The 25,671-nt window shown below is 42.3% G+C and overlaps 2 protein-coding genes across 5 annotated transcripts in view; one reads left to right on the top strand and one right to left on the bottom strand.

Moving 5' to 3' along the window:
* Positions 1-109: 109 nt before the first annotated feature.
* Positions 110-12,169, top strand: LOC125768985 (ceramide transfer protein). 2 transcript variants are annotated; one of them, XM_049437341.1, is made up of 8 exons: positions 110-914; positions 1,259-1,557; positions 1,638-1,868; positions 1,940-2,000; positions 9,750-9,866; positions 9,955-10,512; positions 11,143-11,278; positions 11,400-12,169. In XM_049437341.1, the coding sequence occupies exons 1-8, from the start codon at positions 681-683 to the stop codon at positions 11,525-11,527; spliced, it is 1,764 nt and encodes a 587-aa protein (XP_049293298.1). In that variant the 5' UTR covers positions 110-680; the 3' UTR covers positions 11,528-12,169. The 2 variants fall into 2 exon arrangements, with proteins under 2 accessions (XP_049293298.1, XP_049293299.1); XM_049437342.1 differs by lacking the exons at positions 110-914; positions 1,259-1,557; positions 1,638-1,868; positions 1,940-2,000 and adding an exon at positions 6,709-7,155.
* A 532-nt stretch (positions 12,170-12,701) lies between these two features.
* The window catches only part of LOC125768983 (Down syndrome cell adhesion molecule-like protein Dscam2), a 106,132-nt gene continuing 93,162 nt past the window's right edge, over positions 12,702-25,671 (bottom strand). The window contains exons 9-22 of one of the 3 annotated variants that reach the window (XM_049437339.1): positions 24,897-25,514; positions 23,530-23,657; positions 23,242-23,378; positions 22,043-22,929; positions 20,888-21,967; positions 20,671-20,823; positions 19,458-20,603; positions 19,232-19,381; positions 18,989-19,159; positions 18,722-18,873; positions 17,427-17,505; positions 17,190-17,267; positions 16,306-16,480; positions 12,702-16,231 (exon numbers count right to left, since the gene is read on the bottom strand). In XM_049437339.1, the coding sequence (XP_049293296.1) occupies positions 16,006-16,231; positions 16,306-16,480; positions 17,190-17,267; positions 17,427-17,505; positions 18,722-18,873; positions 18,989-19,159; positions 19,232-19,381; positions 19,458-20,603; positions 20,671-20,823; positions 20,888-21,967; positions 22,043-22,929; positions 23,242-23,378; positions 23,530-23,657; positions 24,897-25,514 (5,180 nt within the window). In that variant the 3' untranslated portion in view covers positions 12,702-16,005. Of the gene's footprint in view, positions 16,232-16,305; positions 16,481-17,189; positions 17,337-17,426; positions 17,506-18,721; positions 18,874-18,988; positions 19,160-19,231; positions 19,382-19,457; positions 20,604-20,670; positions 20,824-20,887; positions 21,968-22,042; positions 22,930-23,241; positions 23,379-23,529; positions 23,658-24,896; positions 25,515-25,671 lie in introns of those variants that run through there. The other 2 variants (XM_049437338.1, XM_049437337.1) reach the window with 2 other exon arrangements.

The following is a 25,671-nucleotide window of genomic DNA, read 5'->3' on the forward strand; positions in this document are numbered from 1 at the left end:
ATGAAAAAGGGGAATTTTGTTTTGGTAAGTAATTAATTTGGAGTATAATAATTTGTTAAAATATGGAAAAAAGAGACAAAATATGTCCACCTTTTCCAGCATAGTTCAATCGTACCGCATCGAAAACAATACCTTCGTTAAGTATTTGACAATGTTGACGTTTTCGTTCAGTTTTTCATTTGTGACAGCGGGTTCGTTAAAAGCAAGGTGGAAACTTCTAAACAATAATAATACCGCAGAATCTAATCTTCGCGCAAATTACTTCTAGGCAATACGGTCCGGATGTGTTCGCCAGCGCGTCAAACCGTGTAAAAGTGTTGCGTTATTGTAACAGAGGTCTATTTTTGATAAAGTCCTTGAGCACCGTTACCGCTTCATGTTGTGGACGAAATTGATTCGTCAAAAAAAGGTTTGTGTTTTGTTTCTGCAGCTTGCACTACCCGGGCGTAACGGAACTAACGGCAGAGCAGAAACAAGGTGAAGTGGCAATACTGATAGTAGCGTTAGCGTACACAAAACACGAGAGGGAGAAAGTTGTGGAAAGCTAGTGTTTTGGCTGCTATTTTTTTTGGGAAAGTCTTGACCAGCAGAGCGAAGTGTGCGGTGCGTGAGTGGTGTAAAAACTCGTGAAAAACTCAAAACCGCTAACCTGCGAAGACGCAACTTGACGCGGACGTGCAATGGCCGACGATTACTATGTGCAGAACAATTCCAACAGTGATGACTCAGAGGTAGAACTGAACCTGAGCAGCCCGGAGTTGAAGGGTTATCTGAGCAAGTGGACAAATTACATACACGGTTGGCAGCCACGCTTCATTGTGCTGAAGGATGGTACACTGTCTTACTACAAAAGCGAGCAGGACAGCGACTTTGGATGCCGGGGTGCAATCAGTCTGCAAAAGGCAACGATAAAGGTAAGCTAATGCCGTACCGAGCGATGCGATCCCTCTTCTTGGTTAGTCAAAGTTCAATTCATCGTACGATCGATCTGACCTCGACCTCATCAAACAGATAAGTGGTGTGTGTATCGGTCGAATGCGATTGGTGCAAGTCACCGAAATTTCTTCTGCTCGATTACAAGGCTGACCGAGTGAAAACCAGCAGGGATCGTATATTTATCACCGATGCAATTGACTCTATTAACCCTGAAACATTCTCGTTCATGAGCGTCTGCATGGGGGATGCATTCCTCCTGGTAACGAAACGATCTGGCGCGAACGATGAATAAACAAATGTTCTTCTGCTTCATATTTCACAGTCTCACGAATTTGACGAATGCCGGTTTGATGTAGCGATTGGACAGAACGTATGGTATCTGCGTGCCGAAACGCCAGAGGACAAAGGCAATTGGATCGAGGTACTTCAATCGTACAAAACAGACATCCCAGAAACGATTAGCCTAAGGCGTCACGGAAGCACAATCTCGTTGCAATCCAACACACTGTCCACGGCAAGTGGTAGCAGCCTGAAGCGAGTCAGCCGAGGGCTAAGAGAAAAGTTGCACGAAATAGAAACATTTCGCGATATTCTTTACGGACAGATCGACACACTGCAGCGGTAAGTTGCCATTGTTATTCGATAAGATGCTTAAAGGAATTTAGTTTCACATACAAACAAAACATGGTTCTATCTTGCAGCTATTTTGACGCCCTGCACGCCAAAAACGATGACCAACCGCCGCTCGATCTGGGCGATGGGTTGAAACCGATAGATTTCCGCGGCGAAGCGATAACGTTTCGCGAAACGACGGCGGGCGTGATCATTACGCTTCAGCACTGCCTCGATATTATCTCGCAGAAGGAGGAAAGCTTCAAGAAAAAGCTTGACAAGGAGCAGGAACGGCGGAGAAAGGCAGAAGAATTGTATAGGTAAGTAAAAGCTGAACGTAAACGGAATGCGATTTTGAAGATGTTACAATGTGTCTTCTCGCTTATTACAGAGCTTGTAAAGATGAGCTGTCGAAGAATCGAAATTCTGTTATTCCTGGACCGGACTTAGAGGTAAGTTGGGAAACGGTACTGCCAACGTGGGTGTTTTGTTTTGCATTACTCACTCATTGCGGGTGGACGAACGGAAACAGGCACGTTTTGCGATAGCATTGTGCAACGTGTACACCAGAAGCCCGAGTGTGATTCAACAAACTCAGAAACGTTGAATCTGTTGCGTTGGAGCTGACTGATAAGCAATATCGTTTGTCTGGGCCACCGAACGGCTCGATGCTTTGACCCTTTATCAATAGAATTTCTTACGTTAGAAGATACGTTACGTATAAGTGATTGTTTTATGATACTGGAATGGAATTCTTGAAAATGCTTCTGTTCTGTACAGTATACATTATTTCGCAAACTTTTCTTGTGAATGTTATCTGTATCGCCCATAGAGAGCAAATATGCTTTACATTGGAGCAAATATGTTTGAATTTCTTAATGTTTATTCTCCTAAAACAAATTTATCACGAGACAATAGCGTTTAAAATGTTACCTTTACAAACCTATAATACGTTAACAAACAAACAATATTACATGACCGTGCACTACCTCCAAACGAACGTTTATTTGTAGAAATTGTGTACATATAATTTAAATTTCACTTGTTAATGGCACCCTGTTTGCAAAGTTACACGTATTAACGTTTAATTTTAAGATTCCTTTCGCGCCACACGCTCGTTTGTTGGTTGTCTTTTTGCATTTAATCATCCATGGTCAAGTGCACGTTAAGCACACTTACTCGCGATGAAGGGTGTGCATTTACGTAGGTAAATCGTGTTTCTTAATGCGAAACAGGGGAAAAATATCGTTCTTCCAACAATTTTATTGTCGCTGAGTTGTGTTCGATAGCCATAATAAGCCAATATTTGCAAGTAAAGCCAATATTTGCCAGTTTATTGTTCACGTTTAAGCTGGCACTAGATAAATCTTATCTTTTTTCTTTGATCGATCGATTAACACTATTTTTTTCCAAGCGGTTCATTTTGAAGTAAAATTCCATTTTTATGTTTACTGTTTCGTAGAAGCACGTAGATAACCATACCTTTTACAACCTTACGATTCAGTGTAATCTTCAACATACATTAAACCACATTTACGTGCATGGCCCTGTACGCTGTGCTGCCCAGCGAATGCAATTGGGAATTTTCTCACACCTTTTCTTCGTGCCCTTCAGCGTGTTTGACCCTGTGCCGCGGTGACGTAGCGTGCGATCGGTGAAGATCGGACTGCCAAATGTTGTTTGCAAAGAGGCAAAACCAAAGCGTTTGCTAGTCATCGCGCTTACTTAAGCATGCGCCTCGTCCGATAAGCGAAAACGGGTCCAGTGCGATAAATCTGAACCACAAAGCGAACACAATTAACCCTGAGCCGTACCGAAACAGTGTACGCGCGCGTTAGCAAATGCTGACCGGTGAAGCAAACGCAATGCAACGCTTTTTGTCACCCAAAAGCAACGTTCGGGTGTGAATTGCTTCGTATATTCGAAGGGCGATGGCACGCGTTCGGGAGCATCGGAAATGATGCACAGCGCGTTTTGGATGGGCTCTGTTCGTCGACCTGCGTTGCCGCTGTGGTTAACGGAAACCTGTTTCCAGATTATAGGTCATGGTTCCCGATGTGTATTCTTTTTTTTTTGGTTTGGGCAATCAAAACGGATTGATTGTATGCCTTAGAGACGTGCCCTATATGATGGCTTTTCTTTACACCCACCGGGGGTAGTACGAGGTGGTGAAATGTGTTGGAAGTCATCGAATGGTTTTTGTTTAAAATTGCACTTTTAACAATCCCAAAAAAAACCTGTTTGTCATCTCGCTGATGCGCCGCTAGTATCGTACGATCGTAAGGCGATCGATGACCGTCAAACTTAAAATTCACCTAACGCTCATAGCCTCGTTTCGCTTTCGATGGTACGCGACTAGACGCATGGTCGCACGCGTAATCTGGCGTGGGGTATTGGCTGCTTTCCGAAATGTATGTGTGCGGCGATATTTTTGGTGGGGTACTCCGCGATCATCTTCCCGTGTCAGTGGCATCTGCTCCCGGTCGGTCTTTTGGACTCCAATACTTCATAAGCACGATCTCGCACGTCCCGATTTTAGGTCGTTAGCACTTGGACGAGTTTTAACGGGCTCGCTAAAGTTAGATGGATGCAATATATTGATCAATTTCGGTCGTTTTTTTTTAATTTGGAAGCATTAGTTCCGTGGTTATCGAAGATGAGCAGGAGAGTTGGGGAGTTGATTTCAACGGTGTCATGAATGTTTTTACCTAAAAGTGGAACACATTTTGAATTATTGTTGCTTCATTTTTGTATGGTTGTTTTGTTTTTTTTTATATTATTTTTTTTATTGTAGTGCAATAAGAGTACTTTTTCCTGGAATTTGAATTTTAGAAGCTGTTGTATCTAAAATAGCTTGAAATTTTACTATAAGTAGTCGTATTGTCTCGCATAAATTCGTATCTTAGTGCGGGAATAAATTATCCCAAAAAACCCTGGACTTTATTGAAAGTGAAAGGATGTCGAAACAGGCAGAATGTAGGTCAAAGTGAGAGATGTTGAATAATTGTACGTTGCGTTTCATATCTCCTTGTTCCAATTGACTTTTTATTTACAATTTACACGAAAACTGAATTTTTGTTTTCCTTCTTTTTTAAAATTTTTACGCTACAAATTGTATAAAACATGAGAGATGGATCGTTTTCGTAAAAAAAAGCTTCAGCTCGGTCTACCATCATAATGAACCGTCGGTAATCTGCTTTTTCGCCAAACGGCCCCCTCAATTCGGCACACTTTACTCGCGTAACTTTGGTGGTAACGTAGGTCAAGCCGGTGCCCTTTAATACGCGTGTACGAGTTCGTGAACGAGACCGATCCAGCAGTTTTCCGCCATCATTTGGTGAACGAAGGAAAAAGCATGCCACATATTGCTGCAACCTTGAACGAGATACGTGTCCCCAAAGTTCGTTTATCTCGACGGCGGGGAAACAATCCAGCTGCTGGATCGGCACCACTATTGTTAGTATTGCTCGCTTTCTGGTGTTTTTTTTTTGGTGCTGTCTATCCACTTTGCAACTCGCGGCTGCTGTTGGTGTGTGATACGCGTCTTAATATTCATTTTCTCGATCCTTCCCTTTCGAGCCCTCGCTGCTGCTGTGGAAGGGGTTTTTCGGTTCGGGTTATAAACAATAGTTATATAATTTCTTGGATGGCATTCCATGGAATGGTATAGAGCGGTTTTCGGCTGTAGAGATTTGGGATTATGCTTTAGTAATCATACTTTCGCTTTTGATAGCATTTTATTAATTACACTTTATGATTACTTTTTTATCATTTTTATTATAGAAGAATTAATGTAAGCTTTCGTAAAGAGAGCATTTTTTGAATATCTTTATTGATATCTGTACCGGAGGCGATCGTACGATCGATTGAAAGAATTCACGCGCTGACTGCTAATGCTCAAAAGAAAATCTATTCAATCTTTCAGGATCGGTCACTGCACACGAATCCATCCACTAAGTGGATAGACATTGGAATCGTAATTACAGTTGGCCAATTGTAGCGTTTTCATTTCCACCCGTACTATTCGATCGTTCCTTTCAATTGCAATAAAGTTTATTAAAGATTGGGCGCACAGTTGATTGATATTTTTGTCATAAAAACTTGGCAGCCGTCCGCAAGCTCCACAAGCGCGAATCTAATTACTTTACAGCCCCAACAACACCCGTGCGCGGATAGGCTCCACAAATTTGCAATCGGGCACTCGGGTGGCCCGGAATGGAAGTTGTTGCAGTTTTGGAAAAGAGGGCGTCAAAATGGATGGTGGTGTCGATTGGACACACTGGTCGGTTTGTGGTCGCGGTGTAATGAAAGTGAAGCTGGTACTGGGGTTGGTTGTGCAAGATGCATGCCGAATTGTTTACAATTGTGTTTACATCGGCGCTACCTTAAGGGTGGTTTCAAGTAGTGGGAATTGTTATTAAACTTTTTGTTCTAGTTCGTCTTAGTTTGTTATCGAAGGCTTAAGAAAATATTAAACAATAGGAAAAGAGGTAAAACAGGAAATTAAAACGCTATAATGAAAGTGCGATCGTTTCATCGACCAAGATTCGAACTACAACGCAACCCAGTTTAAATAATCGTACTGTGTTTGTGTGGGAAAATCCATTCGTGGACTACATCACAAAATCAGTTTAGTTTAGTTTGCGTTTCAGTGTTATGTACAGTTTTGTTATCATAATTCTTCATTCGATATTTGATAAATAATTTTAATTGGTTAACATGACAAAACATATCTTAAAATCTTTGAATTTCTAATACTAATGACAAACATGTCCAAATTGCAACCTTTTCCGCAACGCTCCTTGCCGAGTGAATTGGTAATGATAAATCAATATCTTCGTGCTTGGTCGGATGTAACGCACTGTTGTAATCGGCCGTTGCAACACTTAAGCTCTATAAAAAAAATCGTAGACACCGCACATCCAATCCGTCTCGTCCGCGCCAACGAAAAGGCGTACGACAATGGTAAACTTCCCGAACGCTCCGAACGGTGGCTAATCTCCTGGTGTACCCCCCCAACGACTGTCGCACGATCTCGTTCACCCTCGGTTGCGGTTGTTGTTTGGGCAGCAAAATCGTAAGCAACTCCGTCAGCCAAGCGCGTCAACCGCTGCGTCGTTACGATGCCCACTGTCACTTTCGGTCGTACCGTCGTTCGGATCAGGCTGCACCGTTTACAGTCGAAAGCTTTACACCGTTAAATTTTGTCTAAAATTTCTGTGCTATTTCTGTGTGTGCAGTTTTAACGCATTGTTGTCAATGCACCGACGAAGATAACCCGCATTAGCAAGTGCAGTGTGCAGTGCAGCATTTGCCGCCAATTATTACGAGTGTCTTTTCGTTAAGGTCGCGAACCTTTTTCGGTGATCGAACGTGTTTGGAAAACTTTTACCTGAAAGTTTGCACCGTTTTCGTAACGTTTAATAGCGGACGGAGCTAGCGTCCCGTGAACCAGTGGCAGTGAAGTTGTGAAGTTTTGCGACAAGTTTGCCGTTTACAGTTGCGCGGTTTTTAGGTGATCGTTTGGAAAGGTGTGCGCGCAATTGGCTAAACATGCCTTCGCTGACAACGGCACGATTGTTTAAAGGGCTTCTGAGGAAGGAAATAGTAGGTGTTACATTTAAGTGTGAAGAATGTTGTAAACTGTGTACATATTTCTTAGTTCTTATATAAACAAAGGCAAAGTTCCCATTTTCCCAACTGTGAACTTGAAGAACTGTGGAGTTGTTATGATGTATCTTTGCTGGAATGAAATGTCTCTGTCTCGTCAAATTATCTTGATCTTAGACCTAACCCCGAACATGCTCGAAATGATTGGAATTAACCTTGCTTAGGTCAAATAATCGGGGCTCGTGTCACTTAGTTATGATGTAACGATCGTTTGAAATGATCACTGCCAATCAATACTAATATCTCAAATCGTAACGAAACATACCATTACCGTTTGCAACAAAGGATTATCCATTCACTTCCAACTGGACATCCAAAAAATGCTGCTCGCAGGTCGAAAGAATCGAACATGTCTTTACCAAAATATAAACAATTGTTTTCGACACTGCCGTCGATGGAGGTTTGCTTTGGCACCGCGTTAACCCTGGCCCAGTTGATGGCGGCGGCAGTTCCATTAAGGTCCGGGGCGATGTCTTATTGGCTTTGGCCCGCCAATTTTACCACCTACCGCATTGGCACACGACTGTTTCGCTGCCATGTCCGATAAGAGCGCCAGGCGGGCTGTGGAAATGTAAATTCGATCTCGGCCGTCTCTGCGACGAAAAAGGCGTCCGGGTCGAGGGGGGGTGATGATGATTGCTTTGCACGATGTGTTGTTTATTTCGACCGTACTTTTGTTTAGTTGTTTATCCGGTGCATATAAGCGTATGTTGATTTTATTCCGGCAATTGTTTTTGGTTCCGTGAGCCATATTATTCTAATGCGTTTAAATTAGTCATGTGTTTCTACCTTAGAAAAAAGTGTTCGAAAGCGAAAGATTGGAAGGAATCTTATTAAATTGTTTCCAAAAACAGTCATCAAATGTTTTTTTAAATTAAATTTCTAGTACTCTCTTTCAGACTTCAGCATGAAATGCAAATGAAATGTAAATGAATTCTTAGGACATGTCTTACATTTTTAAGCAAAACACTTTGAGTAATGGAGCTAATTAAAAGTCAAATGGATTTCATTTTTTATGTTTAGGTTTTAAATGATAAATCTTAACTCTACGTATTTTAATGACTATGTTATGTATCGGAAGTCCTTAACTTTATTCAGACGATTTTTTATTGTGAACCTAATCTTGTGAGCGAAAAATCTTTTCCCTCCTAAAATGAACCATCAAACCATTTGATGATTCAACAGCATACGTAATACTGTTCAAGATCACGATTCGGTGTTCGATGTCCGGAAATTCGGTTGATATGCAAAACTTCACTTCTTGGTGTGCGATATAGAGGGAAAAAAGAGACCAATAAAACTGTCGCGTCTCAAAAAGCCAAGGCTAAGGTCATATCGCACGGTGCACGGTTTTCTCTGTCCGGCCGCCAGGGGAAATACTCCACCTTTTTGCTATCGTGCAACCGAAAGCAGTAAAGCATTCGGAAGATCATCCGGAAAGCAAACGCAACTATCACCCGGCAGCGGCCACTGGTGCAGTGTGTGACCGGATAGATCGCTTCGATGGTCACATTTTGGAAATTTGCCCAGAAAGGCTAGGCGTCTAACTTTTGCACTGGACCTGTTTCGTTCGACAACGATTGAACCGGGTATTCGACGGAAAGCATCGACAGAGCATCCCAAGCGAAGCACTACAAGGCTACTACCAGGCGAAAGAGTTGATTAATTAGTAGCGTTAAACCTTCGCCTTACATTTTCGTGTCGAAGGTCTATGCGAAGATAATTTTGGTGATTAAACCGTTTGCTGCTATATCCTTCCGAAGAGAAGCTAATTCGATTGACAGGGTGACGTGATGGAAACCTTGAAGCTCAGGATTCGTGTTAAATAACTCAGTCGCCCTGACTTTACTAACTCTCAACGTAAAATAAATCACTTTTTTAGCGTCATTTTGTCTATCATTCAAGTAGTTGGTGTTCCTAATGTTTAATATTCTGCCTATGTTCGTTACTTTGCCAATGACGAACGCGTCCACGACGCTGGCCATACTTAGACGAACGATGTCGTCATCGTAAGTCGTCTGTCGATTATGAAAGCAGCAGTATGATTAATGTATTAATATTTTTGCTTCGTCTCAGAAAAGTAGTACGGGATGAAATAGAAATTTCGCTTTGGTTTTTGGTTTGGACAAAAAAGGAAACATTCTTTTCGCGTCTCGAACGAGCCTGAGCAGCATTGTGTGATGAATGTTTAATTCGCGATATCATTTCTTCTACCCGAGACCCGAGACTCACTGTGTGTAAAGAATGGCAGATGCGTCGGATATGATTAAACAATTAGATCCGGCAAATGTTTGCTTTAACGGTGACTCATTTGCTTGGTCGTGGAAAAAGCGATAGAGAGCTGCTTGTTTGGGTTTGTTTGTTAATTTGTGGAGAATTTTTTCCATTGCTCAGTTTTTCAATGGTTCACTTAGTGTTCCAATCATCGGAATTGTTATTAGCGAATATCGGTACATAGCAACTTCATTAGGTTTTTCCGTCACCCTAATTTCACTAAAAAATTTTCCTTGTTATCCATTTGTCACATTTAGGAAGGACCGCATTCAACTATCCCGGAAGATGAATTCTTCGACGCGGTCGAAACGGGACTGGACAAGATTGAGGAAGACCGTCAGCTTCGAGTGCGTCTGAAGTATCAATCCCAACAGGTAATACAAAACATGTTGAGTAAAGAATAGTCGGGACATGATGTTTATGTTATCGTTACCATTTTCCCTATTCCCTTGTCCGCCCCAGTCGCAGATAAGTAGTGTCGGTTCGTTGCATAGCCCAAACGCCGAAACGGAGGATGAGATACCGCAGCTGTCGGAAGATTTCGGTACCGGTGCCCAAGCGAAGAGTCACAAACTTTGGCCAGAGATTGATCGGATCTGTACCGAGCAACTGACCCAAGCGCGGCAAGGTGTCGGTGAGGATGGAAACGGTTGGCAACTGTTTGCCGACGAAGGCGAGATGAAGATGTACCGGCGCGAAGAGGAAGTGGACGGTATGGTGATCGATCCGCTAAAATCCTGTCACGTGGTGAAGGGTGTTACTGCCCGGGAAATGTGCCATTACTTCTTCGATCCGGCGTACCGGAACGATTGGGAAACGACACTGGAGGATGTGCAGATCGTAGATAACGTTGCACCCGACACGCTCGTCTTTCTGCAAACGTACAAACGCATCTGGCCCGCCAGCCAGCGGGATGCACTGTTCTGGTCGCACATGCGCCGCATCACCGATAACGTCGACACCGGTGCCAACGATGTGTGGATCGTGTGCAATCATTCCAATCAGAACGAAGAGTATCCGGTAAGTGGGTTAATGTGGTGTAAGTTTTGGCCGAATTCGTACGTTACATACTTTTAATTGTCACATTACATGCGAGTGCTAATGTGCGCTGGTTTGTGTATCACATTACCCTCTTGATGGGAGGTTTTTATTTTTTGCCTATCTGGTGCGCGTATCTTGTGCACTCTTCCGTAAAGTGTTTCGATTTTATCTTTGCACATCTGTGTTTGTTATATAAAAATAGTCTTTCATTACGTGGGATAGGTGGGTAAGGTGTCTGCTAGTAAAAAGCACTTTTTTATTTTGTCATAACGTGACATGATGCTTGGGGATTGTGGTGGATTGATTTTAACATCATTTTAGTGGTAATCGAGTAGTAATCGGTTAGAGCAACCGGGGTTACATCAAATACCGAATAAATGTAACTAGTCTTAGTTTACTCTCAGAGCGATAAACATCACATTCTATCGCTCCCACAGGATATTTGGTTTAAAAATGAGACCTTTGATATACTTCTTTGTGCTCTATATTATTAGCATTAAGATAAGGCAGGTTAAACTTTACACTAATATTGGCTTACCAATGACCTAATGCACTTAAAAATGAATAACAAAACACAACGCGTGTTTTATCTATTGTTTCATTTTCCAGCCCGCAAACCAAGGCAAATGTGTACGAATCTATCTAACGGTGATATTAGTTTGCCAAACTTACCTGACACCGGGGAAGGACAGCAAAACGGCGACACGAGATGATCTGACCTGCAAAATTACCTACTGCTCCACTGGTAATGCATATGTTTTGCTTAAATTGCTTTTTATGGAAACTTTCGATTCTTTCTTGATAACTAATGTTACGGTTTCTTTGAATTTTCTCTTTTCTCTCACCCTTTCGCACTCTCCATACAGTAAATCCTGGCGGCTGGGCCCCAGCAACCGTGCTGCGCGCTATCTATAAGAAAGAATATCCAAAGTTCCTTAAGCGTTTCACCGGATACGTTGTTGACCAATGTAAAGCAAAACCGATCATGTATTAGAATCTTGGGCAGGATAGGCTTGGTTGGTTTATTTTGTTTATTATTTTTTTATGATATAAGAGAACTAGATGTTGTTATATATGTATGTGTACTTATGTACACACAAAAAACCACACACACACACATGCATTATGTTTCTTATTTCCTTCGTGCTCGTGTGCTGCGCTAATGGGTACCGGTACAGCTTTACGAGAAATTAAGCGGAGAGACTAGACATATTTAAGCAGAAAAATTGGGGAAATGTGTGAAAATTTTATCCCGAAATAATTTCGGATGTAATTTGTAGCTAGGTCAATCGTTGGTTGAGTAGTGCAAAACGATAAATGTCCCTATCGGCCGGAATCTGGTCGAATCTGTCGAACATATCTTGAACGCATTATGTATTGGGGGTGATAGGTGTCGCGTAGTTTGTAAAATAATGATATGATGGATTATCCCATCAGTGCTGTTCTGGCCGAAGTTACTACTACTACTGCTGTGGGGGAAGGGAGTTTGTGAGGGGAAAATTCCGGAACATGGTACTGCCTGTTTACACTTGTTTTCCAAAGTAACACAAAGATTCTCTCATTATTAGCGTTCGGTTTTATTGTGACTGCTCCTCGTTTGCAGCAGAAACAGATAGGACAACAAACAAAGCAACAAAAGCAAGCAAACAAAATGCACCACCAAAAAACGCCCGTCTCTTGCGGTGTTTTGAGTGCATAGTGAAACATTTCAATTTGAACGCTTGAACGCGTGGTTGCTGTCGGTTGAAATATTTCAACACTCCATCGTACACGTTAGGGAGCGCGCAAAAAAGGGCAGGGAGATGGCCGAAAAGTGAATCCTAAACCAACTTCACCAACTACATCAGTCCCTTCCAGTGAAATACGGGTGTGTGTTTGAACTTTTTTTTTGTGGAAGGAAAAGGATCTGGTACGCGGTGGAGCGTGCGTAAATGGCGTGTTATTAGTGTTAACTGTTAAGCTATCGGTGCAACCCTTCTAATTCTGCTAATACATCTTTCCTTTTTCCCTTCCTGTTGCTGTCCGTTAGACGTGATGAAGCAAACCTGTGAACATTTGTTAGATAATGTGCAATGGAAAAAGAAATATATATTGAAAATTTAACTAGTATAAGACAAAAAGAAGCTCCATTGTATAGAAGGGAAAGAAAATAAAAACAAAAACACATGTTTTTATTCATCGTATTCTTATCGTGCTTTATTTTATCATTTTCGTTTGTAGACTGATATTCATTCTATTGTTTCTTTGTAGTTCCGTTTTAAGTTCCAACATGCATCCATTTAAAATCGATTCCTTAAATTGTTTCACTTTTCGCTCAAAATGTCACGAAATATAGCTTTCGTTTTTTTTTGCTGTTGTTGTGTGTTCTTTACTCGTTCAAAAGTTTCTTCTGCGATCGTCATTACGTGTTCATAATTTACATAATGATCTGTTTTATCATTGCAAAGATGTACATGAGAAAGATGGATCGTATTACGGTTGCTCTTTTCGAATAACCTTGCATGAATCGGAGATTTTTTGTGATGTTTGTAAGCAGTTCCGCCGGAAGGGTTAATGGTAGTTTGTCGTCTGGCTATATGATGATGTGTGAATGTGTTTTTTTTTTGTTAAATGCACGTGTCAGGATGCAAATGATTAAAAAAAACAGATATCAATGGCATTTTTTAATACTTTCGTTTTTTCTTAGTGTTTCTTTTTTGGTTAGTTTGCAATATTGTAGTTCGGTGTAGAAGAGTCTCTCTCGCTGAGGTTGGCAATCTGTTTATTGTAATGTTTGCTTTTTCATTTAGCGTAACGTTCATGGAACCAAATCCTTCCAAAGACCTAATCCCAGACGGAGAAAATCTATCTCTTAGTGTGCTTTGCTGCTTCCTACCTGGAACTTGGCCCAGTGTTTTATTTTTCATTCCCCATCTTTCGTTCTATAAATATACTTATATACAAATATAACATGTATCTTATCGTATCGATCGATTAAAAACGGAAAATGTTCAGCAACTTAACGAACAGATCGTTCAACACAGTCGTTCCGCTTTACATGTTTTACGCACTCTACACACCTGGAATGGGTTCATTCGATATTGTCTCATTGTATTCATTTACTTTGTTTAGCCTAGTTCTGCATACACGCACCGACGTTTGTTTTTTACGTAACCGTTTTTTCTGCTAACTTTATCTACTAACTGTCTCTCTGGTCGATCACTGGCAAAGACGGCAACACTTACTGGCTAGTGGGTTTACAACATCCCGCACAGTTACGCTAGGCTTTCGGTTGTTTTGCTTTTTTTTTGGAGTTTGCATTTGTTGTATTACTTATGTGTCAAGGGTGTTGGAGTTTGAGTTTGGCTATTTTTTTTCCTTTCCTTAAACTACAACACCAGATGTGTAGCAATTGTTTCTTAGCTGGTTTGTATATGAAAGCATAAAGGAAGCTTTATCCGGATAACAGTTTGAATGGTGTCAAGCAAGAAAGATAAATGGTAACAAAAAGCAACGATTTTAATGGAATTCAGTTCACTTCATACACTCATCGGGATATGTTATTTTCGGAGTAGTGGGTGTGCATCTTCTTTAGTACGTTATAGTATTGTAAAAGGGGCTATTAGTGTTTACTGCTGTCAGTGGTCAGTTCGAGAATAGTGTTTTTGTATAAAAATGGATGAAGATGGAAAACAGAAAAAGTTAAGTAAGGTGAAATTGTAAATAATCAAAACCAGTTTAAATTAACTATTCATTTTCATTGGTACAATGAAGCAATGTTAATGCGTTGATATTGATTTATGATTTAAAATGCATAACATAACGAGCTTTAACATGTTTTACTCGTTATTTAATTGTTTGAAGGGGAAAAAAGGAACAAAATCTTCATAATTGCCCAAGTGCAGCAAGTCAGCTGTCATGTGTCGTGTGGTACAAGGCACTGCTAAAATGGTAGATAAGAAAATTAAACTTAGCCAGAATAACTTAATGCAATGCGACAATGAAAACGAGAGGCAAATAATGTTTAATCTTGTATGTATCGTGCTCTTGTCTGCTTGTTTCGCTAAGTCGTCTTTCTTGTTTAATTCTTCATTAAACGCCAGCTTCTTATGTACATTAAGCATGGTCCTGGGGGGGAAAACGGCCAATTATGATTGCAGTCTCAAAAAGTAAAAGCTTTAAGCTATTAAGCTAACGAAATACATTCTCTTACTTATCATTACCGTGAAGGTTGCGTTTTAAAACTTTACTTAAACTTTACACATTGTAAATCACTTTCTCAATAAGTTAATGTAAGAACATGTGCATCTGATCCTGCAAGTGTAACCTTTGTCTTTGTAAGAATCTTATTTAATTTCCAATTCATAACGAGTGCTTTTCATAACAAGCGTGATCCTTTTGCTCACTTTACATATGGAAATGTTTGTGGAAATGTTTTTGGCCGAAGCTTTCGGTTCCACGGTCGCGCGTTAAGAAACCCTGTAAACGTGTTCATCGATAACTAACACACTAGAATTAATGTTTTTGGCAGAATGCGAAAATTGTAACGTACCAGAGACATTTGGTCCAGTTCTTTGAAGCGACAAATAGGGAACAGAATTGTGTAGTAAACTATTGGATCGAGTTTGACAAACCGTAACAATGCGCAATGAAGTGGAGCTAGGGATAATGATCCAGTTCAGTGAAAGAGTAGAGCGCGATCTGCTGTACCAACCTTAAGAAAAAGACATTCCTTTTTTTTGGGGCCTTCATTAGTCTACATCTCTTTGAGAGTGCAATGCGTGTGTTTCGTTTTATGTTCTAATCAATTTGTTTGCGCATTTTTTTATCATTCTTCCAACAATACTATCTAGTGGGGGATTTTTCTATATACGTATGTCATTTGTTCAACCACTTTTCGCTCACTGTTTGGCTGTTTAGTTTTACTCTGTTGTAGACTGGTCTCCTGCGTTAGTTTCTCATTTACTAACAATTATACTATCGCTTTGAAATTTGTCATTTGCCGATTTGTTTCTAGCTGTATGTTTTAGTTCGCCTTTGTTCAGTTTGTATATTCAATTCTCGTACTTATTAGGTTTGACTCCTGTTTGACTATATGTTTGTGGTAAAGCAAAATGAACTCTAGTGATGCATGGTTGATTAATGGCTGTTTTATCTGAGGTGTGTACGTTTTTGGGGTGTATGTATCTTATGCGCAGAAGTTCGATAATATGCTATAAAAATATACGTATAAAACACTCATTTTCCAAGGTTGGCTGTTGATGAAAAAACGTTGTCCATTTTGGCTTTTTGAGGGGGGGTTGTCCGGGAATGTGTGTCTTGTTGATGTAGTTCAGCTAGTTTTAGTTCGATTTTTCTTACACTTATGCTAATGCGAACAATCATTTGTTGGGTGTAACCGACTGTTTGATGGAAGATGTACCGGGCACTAAGCGAGGATGTCGGGATATTCGTCGTACTTTCGTTGTACTGCGGCAGTATGACAGATGACTTTTACACATTGATCTGAAACGCTTCCCGTTGCAGCTTCTGATTGGCACGCGGTCGGGGCGAATGGTTGCTCGACTTTTTGCCCACCACATTGCTACCGATCTCCGTGGCACTGCCCAAGCTGGATGGGTTAACGGACGATACGGCGAGCGTTGCGTCCCGACCGAGCAGGTCCGAAAAACGGGCCGGCGGTGTTATATGATCGGAGTAGTTAGGATAGTTCGATATACTGTTTTTGATTTAGAAGAAAAAAAGGATAACATTAGCTCAGAAAATACTAAACTAAATCGATGAGCTGCTTACCTGAAAGTAGTTTCTTCGTTGTGGCTAGAGTACCCGCTAGAGCTACGCACGTGCCGCTTCGGTAGGTTTTGCGACTGTGCTTTGGCAGATTTTCTCGGTGGATAGGGTGGTTTGGATTTCCTCGATATGCTCGAGGGTGAATTTTCGGAAGACGAAGACGTTTCGTCTTGCGTGTCTGTGCAGGATAGATTATTTTTATAACAGAGAAAAAACGCAAGTAAAAATAGGAAAAACATAATGAAAGAAACAGAAAAGATGCAACATGGAAAACGATATAAAAACCAAAATCAATAGAATGAGAGTTAATGCAAAACATTGTCAAAACAAAAATTAAATAAAACAAATGATAAACGAGCCGCATCATTGCACCATTAGGATAGAAACAAACAAACATAAGGATTGTAACAAAGCAAATGTAAATTATAGTTGAACGATGAAGGAGATAAAGAAATAGAGAAAGAGAAATAGAAAGAGAGAGAGAGAGAGAAAGAGAGAAAGAGCGTGTTTGTGTGAGTGATGAAGCAAAAATGAAGCATTTGCGCGTGGATATTATTTAATATTTGGTTACAAACAAAAACACAAAATTAAAAGTTAGTTAAACGAATTTTTGAAACATCTTCAACATCTGTTTTGCTCATTGTTGGTTGAATAACGGCATCCCTTACAATGCGTCACGTTCAACAACAATTGAAAACACAACGCGATTTTCGGAAAGTTTGCCAATGTTACGGAGCACCGTTGCTGTAAATTAAAATACGCGTGTAAATTTGGAACCGGCCAAGGGGAAAGATGGGGGGAAAAGGAAAAGGGAGGGAAATGGAAAACTGATAGTAAACTGAACAACAGAACGGAAGGTGAACGGAACACGCGTATTGCATACGTACCACGATGGTGACGGTAGTTGGACTGGTTGGAACGCGAGGCAATATCGTTGTCAGATTCGGAACCGAGTGTATCATATTCTGTAATCGGTATATGAAGTGTTAGTATCTTCCTAACTTCGGAATCTGTGGATCCGGGATTGTCTGATTCTATAAATTGATTTATATCTAGAAATGGTCGGCTTTATGGAGCAAGACAGCGAGCAAACATCAAACGGTTATCGGTGCGAGCGTACTCACCTATTGGTTCCGAGGTGGCCGGATCTCGGAGCCGAGATCCGCCCTTTCTGCGCACTTTCGTATATTCGGGCTCTTTGTTCTACGGAAGGTGGTTTGTTTGTTTGTTTGATTTTGGTTGATAAGTAGAACGATTCATAGCATGAATTCGGTGTTGTGAGGTTGGTTTAGTTTTTGTTATGTATTGTCGATCAGTTCGTATAAATCAGTTTCGATTTCAGTGTTATTTCAGTATCCGCAGGCAGGACATACACACACACACATACGCAATCGAGGACGTGTCCCAAAGATTGGAGGCGTTAGAAGAATACACGTTCGGCGCAGGACATTTGTTTGGAAAAACGGGAAGAGACGTATCGTTAAGAAGACGAAATGGAACGAAACCAGGAACGAACAGCAGCACCACGGAGATCATGTTTATCGAATCCGATCGAAATCGAAGGGAGATATTCAGGGGGGAGTTGATTTTTGGATGAACATAGTTTTGGTTATGTTTTATATCAAATTTCATTTTACAAACATACAGAGAAAAAAGAGAGAAAGAGAAAGAAAGAGAAGAGAAGAGAGATAGAAAGAAAGAGAAAAAGAAAAAAAACACCATTTGGGACATTTGATTTTCACGGTTCGGTACTGCGTTGGTGAGCGTTTGTGTGTGAAACGGGCGATACTATAGGCTAGTACAGTAGGTACTATTTTAGTTGGTGCGACTTTAATGTCGCACAAAAATGTGAAATGAGCATAAGGGCGAGATCAAACGAAAGCATTAAAAACTAGTGCCAATTGATGAGAGATGTAACGATCACACGATCTATGGGATGGAACGAAGCGTGATGAAAAATGGAACGAGAAGGAGTCGTTGTAGTGAAGTTGTTAGTGATGTAAATCTTGACAAAATGAGTAAGAAGGGTTATAAGGAGTGAATGTTTGGATTCAATGGGGGCGAAAACCCCCAAAACGTATTACTTTCAAAAAGGCAAAAAAACGAGTTCGAATAACCAACGACGTGTGTGGTGAAGACGACGATCATGAGATGAAGTATGCGTACACTATAAAGAACACAATCGCATTTAGCTAGAAGATAGAATGAACACAGAGATGAATGAGAGCGCAACGGAAGCAAATGGATGGTCACGAATATGTGATACGGGAAAATGAGAGGAAAATGGATGGAATGGTGAAAAAACGATCGGTTTATCGGGTGAATGTGTGCGCTCAGTCGGTTTTATGATGTTCCAAACGAAAAACAAAACCCGCATGTTTTAGACGAAGAAACGAGATGGCATAGAAATTAAACTTACATGATAGCTTTCGGTTTTAACATCATGATACACAAATGATCCTCTTACCGAGTGATATGGTCCACTGTAGACATTTCCACTGTATGAACTTTCGCTGTACGTTTGCTTGTTCAGCTGAAAGGTTGCATACGGGCAAATGTCTTCAATATACTCTGCAAAACGAAGAAAGAAACCGTATGGTAAGTCATCGAAGCTGGATGCTGGATTGCGTCCCAATTGCTGAAGAAACTCCCCAAGGATTAATACACAAAACAAAAAAACGATTACCATTTCCCTCGGCTTTATAGCTGCCCGAGTCAACGGAGTTACTGTTACGGCTTGCTTGCTGAGCCCGCACCGCTAGATACTGCTGGTCCCGGTTGTGCTTGTTCTGGATGTTAGCGATAGACGGTGACTCCGACATTGAAGTTGATGGAATTCGGTTCTGATTGTTGAGCTCTGGGTATGGAGAGTGAGAAGCGAAGTTAAAATTAATTGAACAGTTCAATATCTTACGACCTTCGTCCTTACTTCTCTTGCGTATCAGAAGCGCGGCAGCGACAAGGGCAAACAGTATCAAAATCGATAGGCAAAGTGGTAAGATCACCTTAAAGTTGGCATAGAACGGATTCTCACCCATGTGTGGCGATACTGGGTTAGTTATGTCCGGATACACCATCACTAAAAATGAAGAAGTAAAAATTAAAATACCTCAACAACATGTCCACAATATGGTGCTGAAGTCCCTCATCCTTACCGCCCTGTACGGTGAGTGTGGTATAGTTGTAAACGGCCATCGTTGCCCCAGCATTATTATAGGCCGTAACGCGCAACTGATACTTGGTGGCCGGCTGCAGCTCGGTTACGGTAAATATGCGCTCCGTAGCTTCCACATGGCTTGCGATCATGTTCCACTGTGCTCGACCATACAGCCGATTTTCGATGGAGAAGTGCAGTATACCACAACCACCATCACCCCAGGAATCAAGCCAACAAGTCACGCTGGTAGAATTATTGGTGATCATTTGCGAATGTTTCGGCTGCACCGGCGGTAATCCTTTCGTGTGCGAATGGACAATGTCGCACGGTAGCCCGGTACCGATCTTGTTGTACGCGGTAATGTACAGTTGGTAGCGTGTACCACACCACAGATTAACCAGCAAATGTGTGTTGGTTTTGGAATCAATCTGCAACTCCTCCCAGTCGCCGTTCTCACGCTTGTAGTTGATGACGTACCCAAGCACGGGTGAACCACCGTTCCGATTGTCGGTCCACTCTAGCAACAGACTGTCGGTGTACGTGTTGACGATCGTTAGGGTGGGTGGATCGGGTGGTACACGTATTCGAATCCGATACACGATCTCATCCCTGCCCCAGGTATTTTCCACACTGCACGTATAATTCCCCGCATCCGAGTGCTGACAGTCCTTGATGTAGAGTGTTCCATTCTTTGCGATCAGTTTGCGCGTCCCTGTATCCATTGGTTGATCGTCCTGTCGCCAGATGGTGACCGGTGCTGGCACACCCACTTTCCGACAGGGTAGTATCAATGTTTCCTTCCAAGGTGTTACAATCTCTTGACTAAAGGAAACGATTCTGGCGGGCACTTTGTTGTTGGGTGGTACCGTGATCACTTCGGACTTTTCACCTTCACCAACCTTCGTAGAGGCGGTAAGCCAAAACTGGTAGGTGGCGTGTTCCTGCAACCGTACCGTCTCATGGCTTTCGGCGTACGGCACTAACGAGCGTTTGTGAGTTCCTTCGTCACGACCACCATCGACCAGTACCATGTAGAAGGTGTAACCGGTGATAAGACCATTCCGATGGGCAGGTGGTAACCAAGAGATGATGATTTTAGTACTGGATGAAGGGACCGCTTTCAGCGCACTCGGAGCACTTGGAACTATAAGAGAAGTTAAAGTATAATTGAATTTAAATGTGCCCATGTCACACAGATGAGCTTAACATACCGTCCTCCTGAGTGATGCAATGAAAAGGATTAGTTCGCACGCCGTCTCCAACTTTAGTGAATGCCAACACCCAGAACGTGTAATTGGTGAACTTCTTCAAGTTCTCCAGCGTTAGATACTGGTTGTTCGTTTTCGATGTGTACGGTTCCTTTTCTGTAAGATAGAATTGTGTTACAGAAACTAACCACAACTACATACTACATCACTAGACACTCACCATAAAGGTCATCCATTTCGATGTAGGAAACTTTATATCCCCGTATCTTGCCATTCTGTCCATCAACCGGCGGTGGTGACCAGGTGATATAGATGGACGTCGAGCTAAGTACGTCACATTTTGGGCTGTCTGGTGCACTGGACGGTACATCCTCGAGAGTGCCGAGCGAGATTTCTTTGCTCGGTGGTCCACTACCTTGGCTAGTGTATGCCTGCACGACTATATTGTAGTTGGTGCACTTGTTTAGATTCTGGAGCGTTGTTTCACCACCAAAATGGCTTCGCACTTCAACCGTTTTAAAGTTGAAGCCCTGCGTCGGATTGATCTCACGATCGTTAGGATTGGCTGCCACCTGATAGCCGACGTAATAGCCCAATAAATTCCCATTCCACTGATCCCGATCGGGAGCTTCCCATGAGAGAAAGATTTCGGTAGAACTCTTTGGCTCACCCTTGATATTGAGCGGTGGCCCCGAAGGTACTTCCTCCAGTGTAGTCACCTGGATCACTTCCGAGTACTCAGAGGCGCCGAGTTTATTTTCGGCCGAAATACGCAAATGATACGCTTTGGCTGGTTTAAGATTTTGCAGCGTAATAACGGTTTGAGTACCGGCGACGGTTATGTGTTCCGCTGATTGCCACGGTTCCGTTACCAGTTTATACTCCACGTTGTACTTCTCGATTGGGCTGTTACCGGCAAACGGTTGGCTCCAGGAGAGCTGGAGTGTGCGTGACTGTTGCGAGTTGATGCGCAGGTTCTTTGGTGCTTCAGGCACTTCCTGTATTACCAGGTGGATAGACATCTCATCCTGACCGAAAGCGTTAGATGCTTGGCAGATGTAGACACCGGTATCTTGTCGATAGGTGTGGGAAATGCCGAGTTCGGACACCATCCCATCGTCCAGCACCTGCTCCCGGATGTTGTATCGATTGTCGAGCGATTCGTCTAGTTGTTGTTGGGAACTCTGCATCTTCCACTTAATGTCAATAGGATTGTCGCCCTGCACGTTACACTGGATGTGAATTTGTTTGTTCCGTGGTGAGGTGATTTGCTTGTTTTTGGTGGTAAAATGGGCAGGCACTGGAATAAGAATCAATACGCGGCGTTAGTTGAACAGAGCAACAACCAATGTACAGCCAAAGAAGATATACTTACCATTAACTTTAAGGAATATAACCTTACTAACACCGGTACCGATGGAATTCTTTGCCTCGCACAAGAAGTGACCCTGCGAATCTTTAGCTATCTTACGGAACTGTAACGTCCCGTTAGTATGCAACGATACATTTGGCTCGTACAGAAAGTCCTTATATTCGCCCGGTGTGTTACCGATCGCTTTCTTCCACGTTACGGTCGGCTGTGGATGTCCACCGGCCTGACAGTGCAGTGCCACATCCTGCCCCGCCTGGGCACTCGAATCTTTCGGCTCTAGAATCCACTTCGGTGGAACGTTTACGGTAAGTGGCACCGTGAAGCTTTCACTCCCTGCCACATTGCTAGCGATGCACGTATAATTCCCCGAATATTCCGACGTAATATGTTCGATCACAAGACTTGTACTGTATTCGTCTAACCGTCGAATCACCTCGTTACCGGTACCGAGCACCGGTTTGCCATTACGTTCCCAGCGGAAATTAACTGGCAGATCACCTTCCAAGATTTGGCACGAGATCGCGGCACGCATTCCTTCGCGGAGCATATTGGTCATCGCCTGTATAGGCATGATCTTCGGTGGTACAATCACCTGTATCTCGACGTTTCGCCGTGCCGTCTGCTTTTGTTTGTTCTGTGCCATACAGGTGTACGTTCCGGCATCTTCCGCTAGCTGTAGCTGCTCGATTATTAGTGTACCATTGTTGTATGCCCGTTGACGTCGATTGATCGGTAACGTTTGTCCATCACGCTCCCAGTGAATCTTATCGATCGGGTAACCGGCGACTGGACACTTGATGATGAGATCGTGCCCCGAAACGCCAGTAATTTTTGGCATCTCGCGTATGTATGGAAGCCCGTAAATGTTCACTTTGGCACTGTGTGACACTCTATTTGGGGAAAGGGACAAAAAGAAGGAAAGCAATAAGAAATAGGAATATTCTTCATTATTAGTATGATGCATCCGAACATCTCTGAAGAGGAGGCATATCCGTTCCCATTCAACAATGTCTCTCCAGAGCTATCCAAAACCACCACCATACCCGTCACCGATTGGCATAGATTGTGTAATGCATTTTTCATCACCTTCTAACCATGGAGCGATTCCTTGAGGACATTTTGGAAACATATGCTAGTCCCCGTTCCCTATAATGCCAAGCTAGAAGACTCCTAGAACACTACGAAACCGTGTCAGTACTTACTTTCCTATGCTGTTCTGTGCCACGCACGTGTATTCACCACCGTCCTCCTCCTTCACGTTGGAAATGTTAACGTGACTGATGACATCGTCGTGGATGGTGACGTACTGACCGACGACAAACCGGGGACTATCGGGAATCTGTGAATTGCAGAAGTGTGGCATGCGTACATTTTGCATTATGTTGCCTCCATTATGTTTCGTTTTCAATTTTTCCACCTAACGCGACGCACAACCATGGGCATAAAAGTGGGCAATCGGCAACTACGGTACTATCATGCTCCGTACTTACCGGAAATCCATCTAGCTTCCAAGTGAACTGCGGTGGCGGGTTGCCGGTACCCACGCACTTGAGTGATACCGTCGGTCCCGGTTGTAGCGTTTGTTCCGAGAACCAGTAAAGCAGCTCTGGAGTAGCATCTGGAAATACCGAGAACCAAAGAGAAGCAAAAGAACACGCTAAGTACTTACTCGAGGGGTTGCTTTTCCTCTGCAGAATGATCAAAAGAGTGTGTTTTGTATGCTTTCGGGTTTTTTTCTTCCCTTCTTTCTCTGAAGGGCTTACAGTGCGATTGGGAAGCGAATGGGACAGAAGAAAGCAAGGAATAATGTTCCCTGTCCTAATTATGGATGCTGCGTGATGAATATTCCATCCTGATATGCAGTAAGGGTGGTATTTTTTTTTTTTTGTTAATGGGATGCATCGTGAGTTTGATGCAATTTTACTTCGAATCTGGCACAGATTTCTGATGAGTTTGAGGATAAAAGAGTTGTTGGGTTAGATCATGAATTTTACAAAATATGTGCAACATAGTCATTATCTGGGATTTTTTTTTTGCACATTTTTTGCAGTTAAACTCATGATTTAGTTTACTATCCTTATCAAAGAGCATTATCGAAAAACAGCTTTGGTTAGTTCGGCAACACTTGTTGCCAAGAAGGATAGTTATACCTATTCTTTGTAGGATCCTTTTTCTGTACTCCAGGCAGTGTTCAGAGAAAGTATGGACAAAAATGTTATGTTAAATAGCACATATGCTAAGATAACCTAAGCACCAATCAGTACTTTGGTCCTAATATATGACGGTGTGTAGTTCCTTTTGAATCATTTGGAATATAACAGTAAGAATGAGCGATATGCACTTAGATAAAGCATGGAGATAAACGGATAAAACACCGAGAAAGCCGCTTATGTAGGATAGTGATGTAATACTACCAAATTAGTTGCTAATTGGCAACGACATTAGCGCATTGAGATGGCCTACATAATCTTCAGATTTTAATCCGATTGACACAATCCGATCTGGGGCAGTTTCTGTGATGGGTCACTTCCACCAGACCCTGAACCCGGAAGGAAAAATTTTATCTGCTAGTAGAGATAAATACTATTTACAACCTAATGCTCTCTCAGAGTCCATATCCAAAACAGAATAGAAAACAGTAAAAAACGGCAAACAAGCTTAAAGAGTAATTGCCCTAAAGAACAGAACAAATACTTTGTCGGCTAAATGTATGCATTAACTTTTCATAGGACAATTTTTTATAGCTTATGGAGTGTTACCCGACTAACTAAATTAGTCAACTGTTGGCAAGTGCAATTACTGAATGTACTGTAACTAAATAAATAATATCTCTCTCTTATCTGTTTAATTCACTCACCACCAAGCTGCAACTCGGCCGTCGACTGAATCTGCTCCCATTCGTTGGCGACGAAGCACTGATACATGCCTTGATCCTCCTTCTGCACATTCTTTATTACTATCCGTGGCACATCGGTATAGATCTCGATCCGACTGTCCCGCACGATCGGCTTACCGTTGTGCATCCACAGCACCTCGTGGGCAGGAAACCCAGATATGATGCACTGAAACTGTGCATCCTTACCCACATCGACCGTTTGTACCTGGGGCTGTAGATGGGCGGTCAACGGCGCCGTCACCGTCAACGATACCTGTATCGTTTCCTCCCCAGCAGTATTGTTCACCCAGCAGAGATACTTCCCACTGTCCTCGAGCCGTGCTTTGGCGATCTTGAGCAAACCCGCCGACACGATGCTGATGCGTTCGTTCAGTTGCAGTGGCATGATTTGGTCCTTTACCTCCTTGAACCACCGGTACGTCGGTACCGGATGGCCCTGGGCGACACAGGGCAGCGTGACGGGTGCGTTCACTACCACGTGCTTGAGTGAGTGTTTCTCCACGTTAATTCTAGGTTGTACTAATCCTTTCGGTTCGGTCACTATCACTCGACCTGGATATGTTGAAATTTGTATTTCACCTGTACGGAAATGAGAGAAATGGGAAAACAGCGTACAAATGTGGTTAGGGCTTAAGGTAACACAAATCGCAATATAAAACTGTACGCTGCGGTTACTAATGCGTCTTTGAAGTTTACCATGAACATTTTAATTAGAAGTGAAGATATATTTTCGGAA

The sequence above is a fragment of the Anopheles funestus genome, chromosome 3RL (assembly GCF_943734845.2).
Source record: "Anopheles funestus chromosome 3RL, idAnoFuneDA-416_04, whole genome shotgun sequence".
Lineage (NCBI taxonomy): Eukaryota > Metazoa > Arthropoda > Insecta > Diptera > Culicidae > Anopheles > Anopheles funestus.